Here is a 16,734-nt window from a genome sequence, read left to right as displayed (position 1 = left end):
CCCCACGCCTTGCTATGACTGGGCCTGGCCCGGGGCTTGCTGGGAAATGTAGTCACCCCAGGGCATCACGGGAAGCAGTATTCGCCCCCGCCTCCCGAACGGCAGTGCATGCTGGGGCTTGTAGTCTCCACACTATATCTGTCCACGTTTGTACCACCGCTAACTCTCAGGGGCAGATGGTTACAGTTTTTATTCTGCTCCAAGCGCCTCTCTACAGGGAGTATTTTACACTGAGGTCTGTTTAGTTTGCAGGTCCTAGTCCATGACTGGGGCTCCTGGGCACTAAGTTAATACAAATAATGTAAAAGAAGGAAATTGCATTTACTTCCTCAAGGCAGGGACCTCTAATATGGCACATCGACTCAGCTGCCTCATCGAGAGCCTGGGCTCCCGTAAAACACCAATTAAATAACAAAGTAATTCACAGACTGAGCCACTGTGAAGTAAATGGGACACTCAGAAACCTGATTAGTTGTCACTTATTCGTAGTATAGTTAAGGCTAAGATTTTGTCACAGATATTTTTAGTAAAAGCCACAGACAGGTCATGGGCAATAATGAAAAATTCATGGAAGCCCATACCCTGTCTCTGACTTTTACTAAAAATATCCATGAAAACATGAGCCACCTGGACAGCTGCGGGTGGGCTGGGAGCTCCAGGGTCCCTTTCCGCTGGTGGCTCTGAGCTGTGGGGGGTCCCACCTGTCTCCTGCGGCAGGTGGGAGCTCTGGGGATCCCCCCCCCCCCACCTGCCGCCCATGAGCTCCTGGGATTCCCCCTGCTGCCCACGGCACCAGGGAGCAGTGTGTGGGGGGGGTTGCCTGCCGCTGGCGGCTGCTGGGGGCTCCCACCACCCGGGGCTGGGGGGGCTACTCCGCAGCTCCCTCCCTCCACAGGTAGCAGAGGACCCTGGTGCTCCCAGCTGGTGCTGGCTGAAGTCGCAGAGGTCTTTGGAAGGCACAGAATCTGTGATGTACATGACTAAATTGCAGCTTTAATTATAGTACCTGGGCACCACAATCAGGATCAGGGCACCACTGCACCCAGCGCTGTGCAAACATAGACGATCCCTGCCCCAAAGATCTCACACTCAAAACAGGGAAGACAGACAAAAGGTGGGAGGAAACAAAGTTATCATACTTGTTCCTTAAGCCCCAGGTCAATATTGCCTTTCCATTTGCTCTGGAAAATAATCGTTCCCTCTCAAATTTGTATTTTGTGCTGGTGAAAAGTGCCAAATTGGCTGAAGCTGGAAATTGGATAATGACCTCTCCTGCCTCTAGGACAGGTACAATATAGGCACTGTCCCAACAAATGTGCATCAGCCTTAATGTAGGAACATGCTACAGGAGCGAGAGGGGACGTCAGACTCTCCTGAGGCTGCCAACAAGAATGCCAAATGAGAATGTTTTTTTTATTATGCAAAGACTTGTCCACTAGAAAGTGGACCAAAACCCACCAAGTCAGTGCACGTAGGGGTTACGGAACAGCCATTAGATAGTGCCCTCTGGTGGGCTAGCCATTCCCAACTCGACTTGCGCTCAAACAAAGAATCAAGAGGAGAAAGGGTCTGTGCCCCATTTTCAAAGTGTTGACCCCTCCCCTACCATTTTTAATTTCATGTGTAAGTCCAACTTTGTTTGCTCGCATGAAGCACACAGCAATGTTTTTGAGGCCCTGAAGTAGGCAATCACTACCAGTTAGAAAGCAGAAACCACTGCATTGTGGTTGTAGCCTAGGAGGCAGAGTGACGTATGAGCCACGTTAGGGTCTTCAATTTTTAAAAAACGTAGTGCGGCTTGGATTTCCCATCACGTAAAGTATCATCATGGAAGAAGCAAGCTTTATTTTAAATCAATGAAGCTTTTCCCGCTGTGGTTAGCGCTGTCTCGTTGCATCAAAGCAGTATCATAGCAGGGCACTGAATGGGCACAGCATTTATTTATTTATTTTTGAAAGCAGTAATATGACCCTTAATTTACAAAATGAATTCACCAATATGCCAACAATGGCTGGTAATTTGGTGCTTAATTGCAAATGTAGCTTGTTTTCAAGCACAGCACGAAGAAGTTATATTCAAGCTGGTTTGAATAATGGGAGCTTAGGTACACAAATGTGTAGTGCAGGGATCATCAACCTCTGGCATGCGGCCCGCCAGGAAAAGCCCCCTGGCAGGCCGGGCCGCTTTGTTTACCTGCTACGTCCACAGGTTCGGCCAATTGCGGCTCCCACTGGCCACGGTCTGCCGCTCCAGGCCAATGGGGGCTGCAGGAAGCGGCGGAGAGCTCATCCCTCGGCAGGTAAAAAACCGGCCCGGCCTGCCAGGGGGCTTACCCTGGCAGGCCGCGTGCCAAAGGTTGCCGATCCCTGGTGTAGTGTGACGGGCAGATCAGCCCCGCACTGGTATCGAGGGGGTTAATCCTTCCCTTCTAGCAGAGGAAGTCCCACCCCTGAGGCTCTGCTGGGCATGCTCCACCTGGAAGTCAGGTATAAAAGCCTGCAGAGCTGCTTACTCACGGCTGGCTGCTAAGAAAGGAGGATAGCAGCCCAGGAGCTGTTACAAGTCTTCCCTACAAGAGCTGGAGAGACAGAAACCTGGACTAGAGGCCTACTGCTATTGGAACCCCAGGGCGTGTCTGGTGCTGAGGTGCTTGGAGACCCCGATACCCTGTGGACCACTGCTGCAGGGGAGCGGGTAGGAAGTGACCCACGAAGGCTAAGGGAGTGGTACCTCACACCCTTATGAGGTCAGCCTGTTTCAGCAGGATTCCCTGCTGACCCCTTGGCAGATTACTCTGCTGCTGACAGGGTCCTGGGTTGGGTCCTCCTCCCCCCTTGTGATGGCCACTAGGCCTCCTGTTTTGCCTCCGAAGGGGGAAGTTTTGACTCTGGCTGCTAAGCTGTGCTACCCCACTAGGGGAGGGGGAATTGGGTGAACTCTGGACATTGCCCCACACTGCCCTAGGGGCATACTGAATGGATTCCAGCTATTCTCTGGCTGACGGCTGGGGGTGTGTGTAAAAAATGGATGCACCTGTAGAGAGGTGGGACTACCTCCTGCCTCCCCTGACTTAAGGGATTGATGAGGTACAAAACCCACCACAGTACCTTTCTCATAAATGTGTTTGGTAAATCCAACCAGCAGCTTCTTGCGGCAGTTTCTCCAACTTCCCCACAACTGCAGGTGGATTGTGGCCTCTAATGAATTTGTGCTTTTACTGATTTCTTGAAACTAAAAACTTAGTTTGCCGAAAGCTGCTCTCGCTAAAAGAAACCTACAATTCAAAGTTCTCAATGCTTTCCAGAGACTAAAGTGCTGAAATTGTCTGCCTTGTTTGTCAATAGACATCTTAACCCAGGGGTGGCAAACTTTTTGCCTGAGGGCCACACTGGGTTTCTGAAATTGTATGTGCCTCCCTAAACAGCCAGGCATAGCCTGCCCCCCCCCCTTGCTTCTTGCAACCTGACAGCCCCCCTGCCCCATCTGCCCCCCCCCGCTGTTGGTCCCCTGCCCCATCTGACCACCCCTTCTCCCTGACTGCCCCTTGCTCCTAACTGCTCCCCACCACCCCATCCAACCCCCCTTCTCCTTCCTGACTGCCTGCCCCCACCCATTCAACCCTGTTCCCCACCTTCTGACTGCCCCTTAAACTCCCCTGCCCTCTATCCAACACCCCCTCCACCCCTTACTGTGCTGCCTGGAGCACTGGTGGCTGGCAGCGTGGCTGCACCAGGACAGGCAGTCACGCAGCACAGAGCATCAGGTCAGGCCAGGCTCTGCAGCCCCACTGCCCAGAGCATTGCAACAGACGGTGGCATGCTGTGGGGGAGAGGGGACTGCAGGGGAAGGGCCGGGGGTGAGCCTCCTGGGCCAGGAGCTCAGGGGCCGGGCAGGATGGTCCCATGGGCCAGATGTGACCCACGGGCCACAGTTTGCCAACCTCTGTCTTAACCCAAAGTTAAAGTAAAACTACTAACAAATTTGTCCCAAAACATGGTTTTGTAACGTCCACTAGAAATGTCTATTTTTTTTAATTCCAGGGGAAGCAGTAATTCTTTAAAGAAAACATTTGATTTATTTCAAAACATTTTTTTCAGAAGGAAATGCATTTTTAAATATTAAGTTTAAAAAGTCAATTTTTTTTTGCCAGAAGCTGGGAATGGGTGACGGGGTGGATCACTTGCTGATTATCTGTTCTGTTCATTCCCTCTGGAGCATCTGGCATTGGCCACTGTTGGAAGACAGGATACTGGACTAGATGGACCTTTAGTCTAACCCAGTTTGGCCTGCCTTGTTTGATCATTTCAAAATATTTGGTTTTAAGTTTCAAAACAAACTCAAAATTGTAGAATTTCCCACCAAACAGAAAACCCAGATACTATTTAAGGGCCCTGGCATTCTAAAATGAGAGCACCTATTCAGCCCACTTGGTGCTTAAATCCAAGTGATTTACAAGCAGTTCATGGATATATGCATAATACCAATGGTATTTTGTAATTTTTACATTTCTAGTTTAACTAGCATCCTGCAGAATCAATATCTAAATGTCCAAGTTATCTTATGGATGTCTTTAACATGGTAGTTTTCTGCTATTGCAGTCACATTTGCAGGTCATGAAGTACCTCATGAAATAGAAGGTTGAATGAAAAAAATTATAGAAAAGGTAAAGAATTAAGATATTTTTTGATAGTAAAATCTGGCCTTGAGTGTTATGAAATTGTCATTACCACATCTACTAAGATCTGATTTGACTATTTTAGCACTAGAGCTTATTGCCTGGTACTACTGCTGGCATTTAAGTAAAAATATACAAAATGAAAGTTGTTTTTTAAATCATGGGTTTTTTTACATTGAAACTTAGTTATCCAAGCAAGAAAAGTCAATTTAGCTATGTCTACACCAATTTAAAAAATACTTTTCCAGAATGTAGACTACACAAGGATCACAAATGCTAGTTTTCAGTGCTACAAGAAATGAGGGAGTAGCAATCAGGACAGCATCTGGGAAACTAACACTTCCATTACAGTGTGTGCTCCAAAAAAATTAGTGAACTAGCAGAAAAAAAAAATCACCTGCATTCTGCCCAACTTCCCCTTTTTCCCCATCAACTTTTCAACTTGTCTAAAACACATTTACTTGGATAAAACCAATCACTTTTCTTTTTCACAAAAGAATTGATATTTTCTGGCAAACTGTATGGCTAGGCTCTTATCCAAAGTTTGTAAGCAAGATGTGGTTTTCTGGCTTCCCTGCAGTTCATTTAATTAAATTCACTGCACCTATTTTGAAAATCATGCCCAATAACTTATTCTGAGAGAAGAACTGGTCATCCTAACTCAGTATGTGAACAGCTTAGCTTTCTGGAATTAGCATTACACAAGGAAAAGGTGAGTTAAATTAAGATTTCATTCTTTGCATGTTAAATTCAATGGATCAGGAAGGTTTTTTAAACTTTAGTATCTGCTAGGGAAAAGGAGATACCAATCCTCTGCAAATAGTTGCTGTTCTGATTAATGCACTAAAACTTGGTAGTAAAGTATCTATTTTGAGTATCTACTAAATAGCCTCAGATTTGGGAAAAAACCTCTGAACAGCCAAGACAAAATGGTTGATCCTTGTAAAATGAAGGATGAGTCTTTGGAAGACATTCATTTGTTATTCCAAAAGTCTTCTGCCAGAATTTTATAAATCTTCCAATCATCGTACAATGAAATGGCTGATGCCATATCATTTATCAAGTCCTGCATCTTTGCTTCATAGCTTGCAGGCTTTAATCATTCCTAGGGCATACATAACAGAAAATGTTCTAAGAGCTTCACAGCATTAAAAAGTTACTTCTCTTCATATCACTTGTACCTTGCATAATTGATTGTAATTTATCATAGTTGTGTGGATTTTTGTGCTTGTCAAAAATGGAGCCTGATATTAAATTGAAATCCTCTTTAGTAACAATAGTATAAGTTCTCAAACACACATCAGCCTGATCTGAAAGGAAACTTCATGGCACATGTTTCATTTAGGGTTTAATATTATGGAGCTTGACAATTACAATGAGAACATGCAAAGACTAGGAGACAAGCAACTAAACATTTTATATGTCAAGTAGATTGGAACTACTAAAATCTAGAGTTTAGTCTCCATGTCTCTACTGTACTATAAAACTTGTCATCCAATGCCAGGCTTTAAAGAAGGATGGGGTCCTTAATGATCTCTCAGTTCTTTAAATCTTTCAGGAAAACATTGAGCATATTCATTCCTCTTGACAATACTGACTATTCTATTTTCCTTATTCTGACTAGTTTGGGGTATCCAATTAAGTGAGCTGTAGCTCACAAAAGCTTATGCTCTAAAATTTGTTAGTCTGTATTTGCAAAAAGAAAAGGAGTACTTGTAGCACCTTAGAGACTAACACAGCTGCTACTCTGAAACCTGAGCAAGTCCATGTAAGAGACATTAACTGAAATATCTAGTTTTCAGACTTTTGATTTAGTCTTCTAGTTGATTCTGTATTTCTAATTACCACTCAATTCTCATTCAATCATGAGTCTGACAATTGCTAGCTATGTAGGAGAGACCTTAAGATGCAAACTGAGGAGAAACAGCTTAAAACCTCAAACTTTTCACTGAATACTTTCATAAAAAAGTTTATTGCTATACTGAAACATAGGAATACATATATTAAAGTGATCAGGGCACATGAATAGTTATTTAAACAAGATCTCAATACATGTGGAATTCTGTCACTAACAGCCTCTTGGTTACTACTCTGGAACAAATCAATCAACCCTTATTACTTTTGTATACTGTAGCTCAGTCAGACCACAATTCAGCAACTGATTTAAAAGTTAATATTGCATAAAAATTAGGGGCATACATCTAAAAATGTATAAAATAGGCACCTGTTTCTCCTGTGCATTAAACAAAAATCCTTTGCATCAAGAGGCACAGGCTAAATTCAGATTTTCTAAAACAAACAACATACTTCAAGGGATGTAATCAGTTCCTGAATGGTTTTAGTTACATAAATTCTTCAAACATTTTAGGCTATTGCACATAATTTTTAAACAAATCAAAAGACCTAAGATTGGAACAAATGAGAGAGTCCTTAAATGCAAGAACTTGGAACACTGAAATTGTTTTATCTATAGCTTTTATAGGGCAATTACATTAAATTTTCAAAAGCAACCTTTATTTCAGTATGAAACACTGTCTTCAATATTTAAACTGCCACACATCATACAAGGAATTTGTTTAATGGGATTACCACCCGATTGGTTGCAGAGACTTTAGTTACAAAATTTTTTTAATACAACCAAGCTGTACAACTTCACCTCCCCAAACTACGATTTTTTTAAAAAAGTTGTGGCACATCTCCACATAAAACCCTGAGGTGAAAAGTTAATACAATAAAAATGAAGCTTTTTTTTAAAAAAGGTAATGTACATGACTTTACAAAAGTTTTTTAAAAGGTAACTTACAATGTTACTCTATACACTTTGTTAAAATCAATTTGAGATCTGGAGGAGAGAGCCCCTAAAAGTTCTTTAGAGTCCACTTTAAATACTGGCTAATGCCGGGATGGGCGCCATTTGCCATCTCTGTAGTTCTCTCTTCTGTTATAGTCATGGCTCCAGCCATCATGGCTCCTGTCTTCATAGCAGTACTCATCCCTGTTCCCTCTAGAATAGTGATCAGATCCAGCATCATGAGGACTCCTGTCTTCATAGCTGTACTCATCTCTGTTCCCTCTGTAATGATGATCAGATCCATAGTCTCCAAAACGCTGCTCACGGTTAAAATGTCTGCTGTCCATATGATAAGGATGGGAGTTCAGCCTGTTCTTGCGCTGTGCTGACGATCCATCTGGACGACGCTGCATTTGTGAGCCTGAAGACTGATTAAATGAATGACTCTGCTGCTGCCCTGGTGAGAGATAACTGGACTGCTCTGCATGCGGAGAACCATACTTCCCACTGTATTGTGACTGCTGCCGTGTACCACTATTCATCTGGGGGGGAAAAAAGGGTAATCAAGAAAGAAGTGTAGCTGATTTGATGGATACTGAATCAGCATTTGGTTCTGCTGAGATTGGATGACTGATGGAACAGCTCAGCACTCCATGGTGCAAGATTTAGGACAGTTTTTTAATACTTACAAAGGGCTATGAGTTCTGCATTACATAAATAGTGAATACAGGAGGAATACCATGCACTATGTGCATCAGCATTCATGGCAGCCACACACTCTCTACTGGAGACCTTAATGTCATACAGTATTTTCATCCCTCTAATGAGCCAGGCCTGCTTAACTCTAAATGATATACTAAATAAAATTCAGAATAATAAAAAGCAAGAGCATTTAATTTCTTTGAGATGTAGTTTTGGTTGAAGAGATTACACAATTAAACAGTTGACCCAAAGGAGACAAAAAAGTAACATACTGACCTATTTTTGGCGAGTGAGCATTTGTTTTCAGAAGTTGACACTCAAACAGAATGAAAAATCAGAGCTGATGGTTTTATTCATATGGATGCTAAGTTGTCCTTTGTGGAACAATATTTGCTCCTCAGCTGAAAAGCTTTGATGTGAATACTTACTAACAGAAGGACTGGATGCAGGTTCACAGAGTAAGTTTAGACGTGTACACTGATTGCTTTATCTATAGTTACTCTTTGGTTCAAAGTTTTCAGGCACTAAACACTTCAGTGGCAGGAACAGTAAACCTACTGCAATCATACTTTCAACACTCCATAAACACATTCCTGTGAATCAGTATCTGTTAAATAAGTATCCCTAAGTAAAAAAGTACTTAAAATTAAAAGGAGAGAGTTTTCGTGTGTTATCCACCTACTGCTTGTGACCACTAGGTTTAGATTTTCTGTTTCTATTGACTTAACAGCATACCATTTGTCTCTGAAGGTTATCAGGAGATGAGAAAGACCTCTGCAGCATCTGCGTGGATGTGAATCCTGTTAATGTGTTATCTGTGCTCCTATCATATCTGCTGAAGAAAGATTAGGAATTTTAGTCTTTAGTGTTTCAAACCATCATTGTGCAAGCTAAAGGGGCATCAGCAGCCTAATCAGTGTTTTTTTTTAAAAAAAGTCATGCTGTAATTTCTCTCTTTAAAAAGGCTTGCTTATTTTGTGTATTTGACAGCCCTTTGCCCATTATTTCCCCTTTTCTGTATGGGTCTTTCACACAGCAATGGAAAAACATGCTTAAACAGGGAAGTGACTCAGACCACAAGAATTGGCAGGTGGACTTTGAGGCAGGAGTGATTGTACCTGAAACTGCTTTTAGCTTTTCTCGAAAGGGACTAGCCATCAAGGTAACAGCATACCTTTAATGTTCTTACTAATTGGCAATACTTATTTAGACCATTAGGTTTTGGGCCACTAAGAATACATATACCTGTTCCATAAGGAGAGAAGCTGTAAAGAATGTTTGGAATGCAAAGTAACTAAAGGTATCATTTGGAAAAACAAACTGCTTCCTGGTTCTGAACCAAATTGCTACCTCCTACCACAGGAGGTAGCAATTTTTTTGTATTCTGAATTGCATAAATTTACTCTATTTGCACTATGACTACTTAAGTGATATCATTTGAACAACATACTGAGCTAAAGGCAATTCACAGTTTCATTTGATGGCACCACAAAAGGTCTGGATAGAGATTTCTATTTACCACTGAATTATTCAATGCACAAAGTTACATCCATGGGGGTTGTTTGTGGTAGATGTGTCAATAAGATTTTCTAAACATCTGCATGAATTAATATTCAATAGTTCAGTTACTCAAGACCTGTTGAAGTTTTATTTGTACACTATCAAGACAAGAATCAAATCTGCATGGATCATTTACATTTAAGTTAGCTATTACACTTGTACTTGACATCATTCTTGTCATAACTTACAAGTTAAAAAAACCATCCAGTAAGACTGTATTCATATCCAGAGACTAGGGCCTGGCCTACACCTAAGTTAGGTCAACCTATTTATGTCACTCAGAGCTGTGAGAAATTTTGCACCCTGTGCACTGTAGTTAACTTAACCTAACCCACACTATAGATGCAGTTAAGTGGACCTAGCTACCGCTTCGCAGACAGGCAGATTAACTACATCAGACAACCCCTTCTGTCAACATAGAAAGAATCTACACTACAGCAGCATACCTGCAACTGTTCTGTTGCAGCTCATGTAGAGTAGAACTAGCCTAGTTTTAAGTGAATCACCACATAAGACTCAAAAGTATTGCTTTTGATAGTGGGTATACTAACCCATCAAATAGTGGCCACTGAACTGTATATTCCTCTGGTAACCACAAATCCAATTTTGGAGCTGATAATTTTGGCACCTTTTTGATTTTACAGAAAGCTTATATTAAGCAAAGCAATCCTGCGTTCTACGTGTCAGCTATTTTTTCCCCAATATGATCTTACCCAGCCTTTTATTTAGATTTGTTTAAAAACCTACATGCAGGATTTCAGTTGAGATACACCTGACCGGTTCTGTGAAGTCTCAGATCAAGCTTCACAACACAGCTTTTGTAATAAAATAATTAAACTCTACGGTCTACAGCAACACAGAGGAACAAAAACCAGAGGCACTAAGGGCAAGGCTAAACTACATCTGTGCCGCTGCACTGCTGTAGTGCATCTAGTGAAGATGTGCTATGCCAATGGAGGATCTCCCATCGGCATAATTACTCCACCTCCGCAAGAAGCGGAAGCTATGTCAGTATGAGAGCATCTTCTGCCCACATAGCACCTGTGTGGACAGCACGAAACTTGCATCGCTGAGGGAACATGGGGGCCTTTTTCCACATCCCTAAGTGACGCAAGTTAGATTAATTTAAGCAGTAGTTTAGACCTGCCCTAAGTTACTACAAATTTTCTATTTTCACTAGATTTTTCCCAAAAGAACACAGCTCACTAGAGCATATGAAGCGGAAAGCTTTAGAAAACTAGTGTTTCACATTGGGTATGCATTTTTCAACCTTGTTTTCATAAAAAAACCCAAAACCACCATATACTTTTCACCCTCACAATAGGTTCCTAATTTTTATTTTGTTGCCCTAAGAGATACAACTGTGCTCCACCTACAAGCAGTATAAATGAATAGGAAGAGAGCCTCTCACTGGAAAGAAGGTACAACTGCTACTCTGCCCAGAAGCAGGACAGCAGCCACAGCAAAGTCACCATATATTAAATTACAAAAGTATATATTTGACAAGTACTTGCTGGTAGGTAGGATAGAAGTCTTTACCTGTTTGAATTTGGTGTTGAATGTGGTGTGCTGGAAGGACTTGTATTAGCAGATCCATGCTGGAAATAAGATGAATTGCCATCTTGAGATGCATGACTACTGCCTGAATTAAAACAAACATTTTATAAGACAACCTAAAGAACAAATGGAAGTTCAGATAAGAAGTGAACACCTGTTAGAAGATGGAAACACTACTGCATTGCTTTTAATTAGCTTTGGAGTTTCATTAGTGAACTGTCAAGGCACACAATCAGGTTTACAAAACAGGGTGTTGCAATTGTTTTAATACCCAATGGTAAAGATGCAATCAACTTGCAACATTCTGGCTAGTAAACCTAGTTTAACTGCAATCAGATACAACTGTCACTAACATGCCAGTAACAGTAATTTGTAACCCCCGCCCCTCCCCCAGCTAAAGCATGAGGAGTTTAGAGCAGCAGTCCTCAACCAGGGGTACATGTACCCCTGGGGGGTACTCAGAGGTCTTCCGGGGGTACATCAACTCATCTCAATATTTTCCTAGTTTAACAGGCTACATAAAAACTAGTGAAGTCAGTACAAAATAAATTTCAGACTATTTGTTTATACTGCTCTGTGTATGATACACTGAAAAGTAAGTACAATATTTATATTCCAATTGATTTTATAATTATATAGTAAATTAGAAAGTAAGCAATTTTTCAGCAATAGCGTGCTGTGATACTTTTGTATTTTTATGTCGGATTTTGTAAGTTTAAGTCAGGTGAAACTTGGGGGTTACACAACACAAATCAGACTCTTGAAAGGGATCTGGAAAGGTTCAGAGGCACCGGTTTAGAGTATTTCTTGGAGCTATAAAATAGATAATCTAAAACATATAGCAGAAAACCTGAAGAGTGAGCTCTCCTTACCTTGTAGGAAAGCTTATGTTTCTTAAGGCAACTTATTTCACTAATGGTTTGAGCCTCACCTATTGAAAGCAAGGGACTTATCAAGGCAAGGATCATCTCTTATGCCATACACCACTAAGCACAATAGGGCAGTAATCTTAGTTGCAGCCACTAGATACTACCATAATGTATTAATCTGAGCTTTGCCTCCGACTCCAGTGTGTCCTGTATTACACTCCAAACGACTAAACTGTGCATTCACTGAACTCAATTTTTTCACTTATGTAATAGGCAGGAATATATTTAAATGGATTGTTTACTGACCCTACTTATCTGGTACTACATATATAAACCTTTTGCATGAAACCCAAGAAAATAAAGTTAATGAATTCTATGGCCCACCAGAGCAGTTCATAAGGCTTGCAGCCTGCTTCAACATAATACGCTAACAGCCAATTTATTAGCGTTTTGTCATGCTTACATCATTTTAGTTTGCACAAGTGTGTTAACAGGTTTTCTATGTACAGAATTTTCTAAATACGTACAAAACATGCTGAACTTAAAATATCAATATAGGTGACTTTGTACATATTTTAAGATTTAATCTGTTTGACCCACACAAAGTTTGGTTTATTTGGCCCTCCTGTGTAATAAGGGTGGGCACCACTGATCTAAAGGATTACCACCACTTTTTGAGCATTCTTATCCAAGACTTCCAATAGATATTTCCTTCCTCTTTTCAGGAATCAGTCACTCCCACTGGCAAACCCAGGCATTCACTCTATACTGTTGCCTCCAGAACATTATACAACCTTATGACTGTACCTCTTCCAAACCTCTCTATCATCGGGGGGGGGGGGGTGACGGGGACTAGAAACAAAGATTTCCCTCTTTCTGAGCATGCAAATTCCAACTCTCCTGAATTGGTTGAATTTGTTCAACAGCAGCAATTTATCCCTACGTGAGAGAGCTTCATTTGCCATCCTATCCATTTCCAAAACAGAGAGTCTTATATTCAATAATCTTATCATTTGAGTCTGAGCCATTTCTGCTGTTTCAATGCTATTAGACAATTTTGGGTATACACTCAGCTAAATCAGAAGCTTCCCCCCCGCACCCCCATACTGTAGATTTGAACAGCCTTGAGAAAAATGTAGAAGTTCTCTAAATACATAGATGTAATTGATTAGGATTGCTATAGTCACCATTCACACAACATTTGCAGTGTAAAAAACAAAAACCTGAAACCAAAGTTAACACTAAAAAAAAAACAAAAACAAACCAGCTTATGGTCAGGCAGAGCTGACAGACAACTCTCCTGCTGCAGGAAAAGTATAATAAGGAAAGGCTAGTGTACAAATCTGTTCTGACACCTTCATTTCACAAATATACCAACCATTAGAAAAATGAATTATAATTTGATATCCTACAATGAATATCCTTTTTACCTAAAAATATTAAATATAAATAGTCAAATTTTTTGTGAAGGGGGAAAAAGATAACTCCACTTTGCCTAAAACAACTAGATTGTTTAAATGTTTATTTCATGGATACCTGATCGGAACTGAATTTTGATGGGCCTTCCAAAAAGTTTGATCCCATTAAGCAGACTCATTCCATAAGGGACAGATTCTTCGTGTTTGAAATTCACAAATGCAAATTGCTTTGGTTTACCATCTCTATCCTTAGGTATTTTAACTTTAATTACTGGACCTGCCTGCAAATCAAGAAACAAAAAATGTTAAATAAAAATGGAGCAAGTTCAGAAGAGTTTTACTCTTACAAAGAAATGGAAAAGGAAATCAAGAAACTCATAAGCAAGCACACAAAGAACACCACACACATGCCAGTTCTGCAGAGAAATGTTACATGCATCTGTATTTAAGTGAAGCTGTTTGGGGCAGGGAGTATCTTTTTATTATGCGTGCATACAATGTCCTGATACAGTGTCCTCTAGGCACTAGCACAATACAAAGAGTAATAAGAAGCAGCTGTAGTTATGCAAGCCATGTATGTTACTCTAAGAACAAAACATGTACTGCAACAGAAGGGTAAGACTACCTCAAATTAGAAAGGAAAGAAAGAGACCAAGGAATAGGCTTGAGCAATACTGCCAGCCACAAGCAATCAAAAATAGTGACACTGGCTTAAAAATCATGACATCCGATAGTACTAAGTTTTGGTTTCTGTGTTTCCTGGTTTGACCCTTCAGGTCACATTTCAAGCTTTCCTTCACAATTATGACAGATTTTTTTTAAAAAAAAGTGTTAGTTGATGGTTCAGTGCCTCACCACTGAACCATCTTAATACTAGGGAGACTGGAGTTCAAGACTGGTGAGTTCCTGTATGACCTTGAGTATCAGAAGGGTAGTCCTGTTAGTCAGGATCTGTAAAAGCGGCAAAGAGACCTGTGGCACCTTACAGACGTATTTATTGGAGCATAAGCTTTTGTGGGTGAACACCCACTTCGTCAGATGTATGATCTTGGTTAATTCATGTAGCCTCTCTGTGCCTCAGTACTCCACTTATAAAAATGAGAATATTCCTCCACCTCAGAGTATTGAGGACAATAAATTAAAAAGTGTGGTGAAATGCTTTGAAATCTGCTAATAGCAAGTGCTGTAAGAACTATGTGGTATTCTTCAATCTACTTCAGCAGTTGTGCCTTCACAAAAAACCCACATATAATATCATGAGCCTGGCAATAAAATTGTAAGAGTTTAACAGTGCTCATGCAGGATTTGAAGTGCAAAATTCTCTGACCTGCCTTTTGCAGGAGGTCAGACTAGATCAGAAGTTCTCAAACTGTGGGTCAGGACCACAAAGTGGGTCACAACCCGTTTTAATGGGGTTGCTAGGGCTGGTGTTATACTTGCTGGGGCCCAGGACCGAAGCCAAGGGCTTTAGCCCTGGGCTCAGGCTTTGACTTTAGCCCTGGGCACAGGGGCTCAGGTTACAGGTCCCCGCCCCCCGGCTGGGGATGAAGCCCTGGGCTTCAGCTTTGCCCCCCACCGCTGCATGGGGTGGTGAGGCTTGAACTTTGGCCCCTCCACCCAGGGCGGTGGTGCTCAGGTGGGCGGAGACTTCGATCCCACCTCCTGGGGCCATGTAGTAATTTTTGTTCTCAGGAGAGGGTTGCGGAGCAATGAAGTTTGAGAATCACTGGACTAGATCATCAAAATGGTGATTGCTGGCTTTAACATCAGAGTAGGTCTACACTGCACAACTAAGCCCAAGCTCGGACTCACGTTTGAGCCCAAGCTCCCTTTGGTCCACGCTCAAATCCACCTGACTGAAGCCAGCAAGCATTCAAGACCCTGGTCCCGAGGGCCCTGCTAGAGGGGTGGGGAGCCAAGCCCCGCTGGGACTGGGAGCCAAGCCCTGCCGTTTTCAGCGCGGCGGCAGCGCAGAGCCCCAGGCCAGGCGCCGCCTGCGCAGTGCGGTGGGGACGTGTTCGAGACCCGGCTCCAGGGAGGGCGAGGGCCGTGTGGACGCTCGCACGCAGGCTGAGGCAGGCGGAGGCCCCGGAGCGGCGCGGGGCGGAGACACCCTGCCCTCAGGCGGGCGGCGGGCAGGCGGGCGGGGACCCGCCCCCGCGGGAGCCTGCCCGGGCGAGGCGCCGATGCGGGGGAGCGGGAGGGGGAGGGGGACATGAGCAGGGCAGTCCGGGCCGCGCGGGGCTCGGCCGGAGCGAGCGGCCCGGGCCCGTGGGCGGAGCCTGGGATGGGGGCGGGGCTGACGCCCATCGCGGGGGGGGGGGCGGGGGGAGAAGGCTGCTGCCGGGAACCGCCCGGCCTCGTCCTGCCCTCTCAGATCGCCCCCGCCCCCCCCGGAGAGCGCAGAAGCCGGTACCTGGTGGAAGAGCTCGAAGACCAGCTCCTCGGTCACCCGGGGGTCCAGGTTCCCCACGAACAGGGTCCGGTTGGCCTCGGCCGCCGCCGCGCCCATCTCCACGCACGGGCCCCGACTGACTGCGCAGGCGCCAGCAGTGCATTGCGCAGGCGCAACCGTTTGAGGGCGAGAGCTTTACGCCTTCACGGGAGAGCTTTACGGTGGCGGGCGGGCGCGCGCATGCGCTCGTTGGCTGGGGAACAAATATGGGGGGGGGTCTCCGCTGTGCGCATGCGCAGCCCCAGGTATTAAAAAAGCCGCGTGTTCCAATCCCTGACCCTCCCGGCATAGGCTACTTTAGGAGGGGAATGAGTGCTGCTGGGGGAGTGACTGGTCCCAAGGAGGGAGAGGGAAAGGGAAAGGGAAGGAGCGGGCCAGGAGGTGGGCTCTAGCTGGACTCTCTGCTAGGCACAGTCTTGCAAAAATCTTGAGGCTGATTTTAAAAATAATGAAATTCCAAAAATATCATGGTGAAGTGGGGCTGGCTTGCTTTGCCTTGCAGATGTTGCGCCTTTAGGTCACAGTTCAAGCATTTCCCCTCAACTGTCAGGGGCTTGGAAACCTGTTTTTCGTTAAGTCTCATATAATCATATGACTCCAGAAGCTGGGGCTTCCAGAGAAACACCTCCTGTCCTGAGAGTTGGCAATACTGTAAAACGATACAGGAAGCAGTGGGTGAAATTATTTGACCTACTTAGCAGGAACTC

At 43.5% G+C, this 16,734-nt stretch overlaps 1 protein-coding gene across 4 annotated transcripts; it reads right to left on the bottom strand.

The window, feature by feature from the left end:
* Positions 1-7,133: 7,133 nt before the first annotated feature.
* Positions 7,134-16,145, bottom strand: RBM7 (RNA binding motif protein 7). Of its 4 annotated transcripts, none has more exons than XM_073320735.2 (5): positions 15,989-16,131; positions 13,691-13,853; positions 11,268-11,370; positions 8,904-9,000; positions 7,134-8,008 (listed from the first exon to the last, which is right to left on the bottom strand). In XM_073320735.2, exons 1-5 carry the CDS (start codon positions 16,082-16,084, stop codon positions 7,568-7,570), a joined length of 900 nt encoding a protein of 299 aa, XP_073176836.1. In that variant the 5' UTR covers positions 16,085-16,131; the 3' UTR covers positions 7,134-7,567. The 4 variants fall into 4 exon arrangements, with proteins under 4 accessions (XP_073176836.1, XP_073176835.1, XP_073176833.1 ...); XM_073320734.2 differs by having other exon boundaries at positions 8,904-9,003; positions 15,989-16,130; XM_073320732.2 differs by lacking the exon at positions 13,691-13,853 and having other exon boundaries at positions 8,904-9,003; positions 15,989-16,145.
* Positions 16,146-16,734: the final 589 nt, after the last annotated feature.

This window comes from Lepidochelys kempii, chromosome 22 (genome assembly GCF_965140285.1).
Source record: "Lepidochelys kempii isolate rLepKem1 chromosome 22, rLepKem1.hap1, whole genome shotgun sequence".
Lineage (NCBI taxonomy): Eukaryota > Metazoa > Chordata > Testudines > Cheloniidae > Lepidochelys > Lepidochelys kempii.
This window is presented reverse-complemented; position numbering and strand designations above follow the sequence as displayed.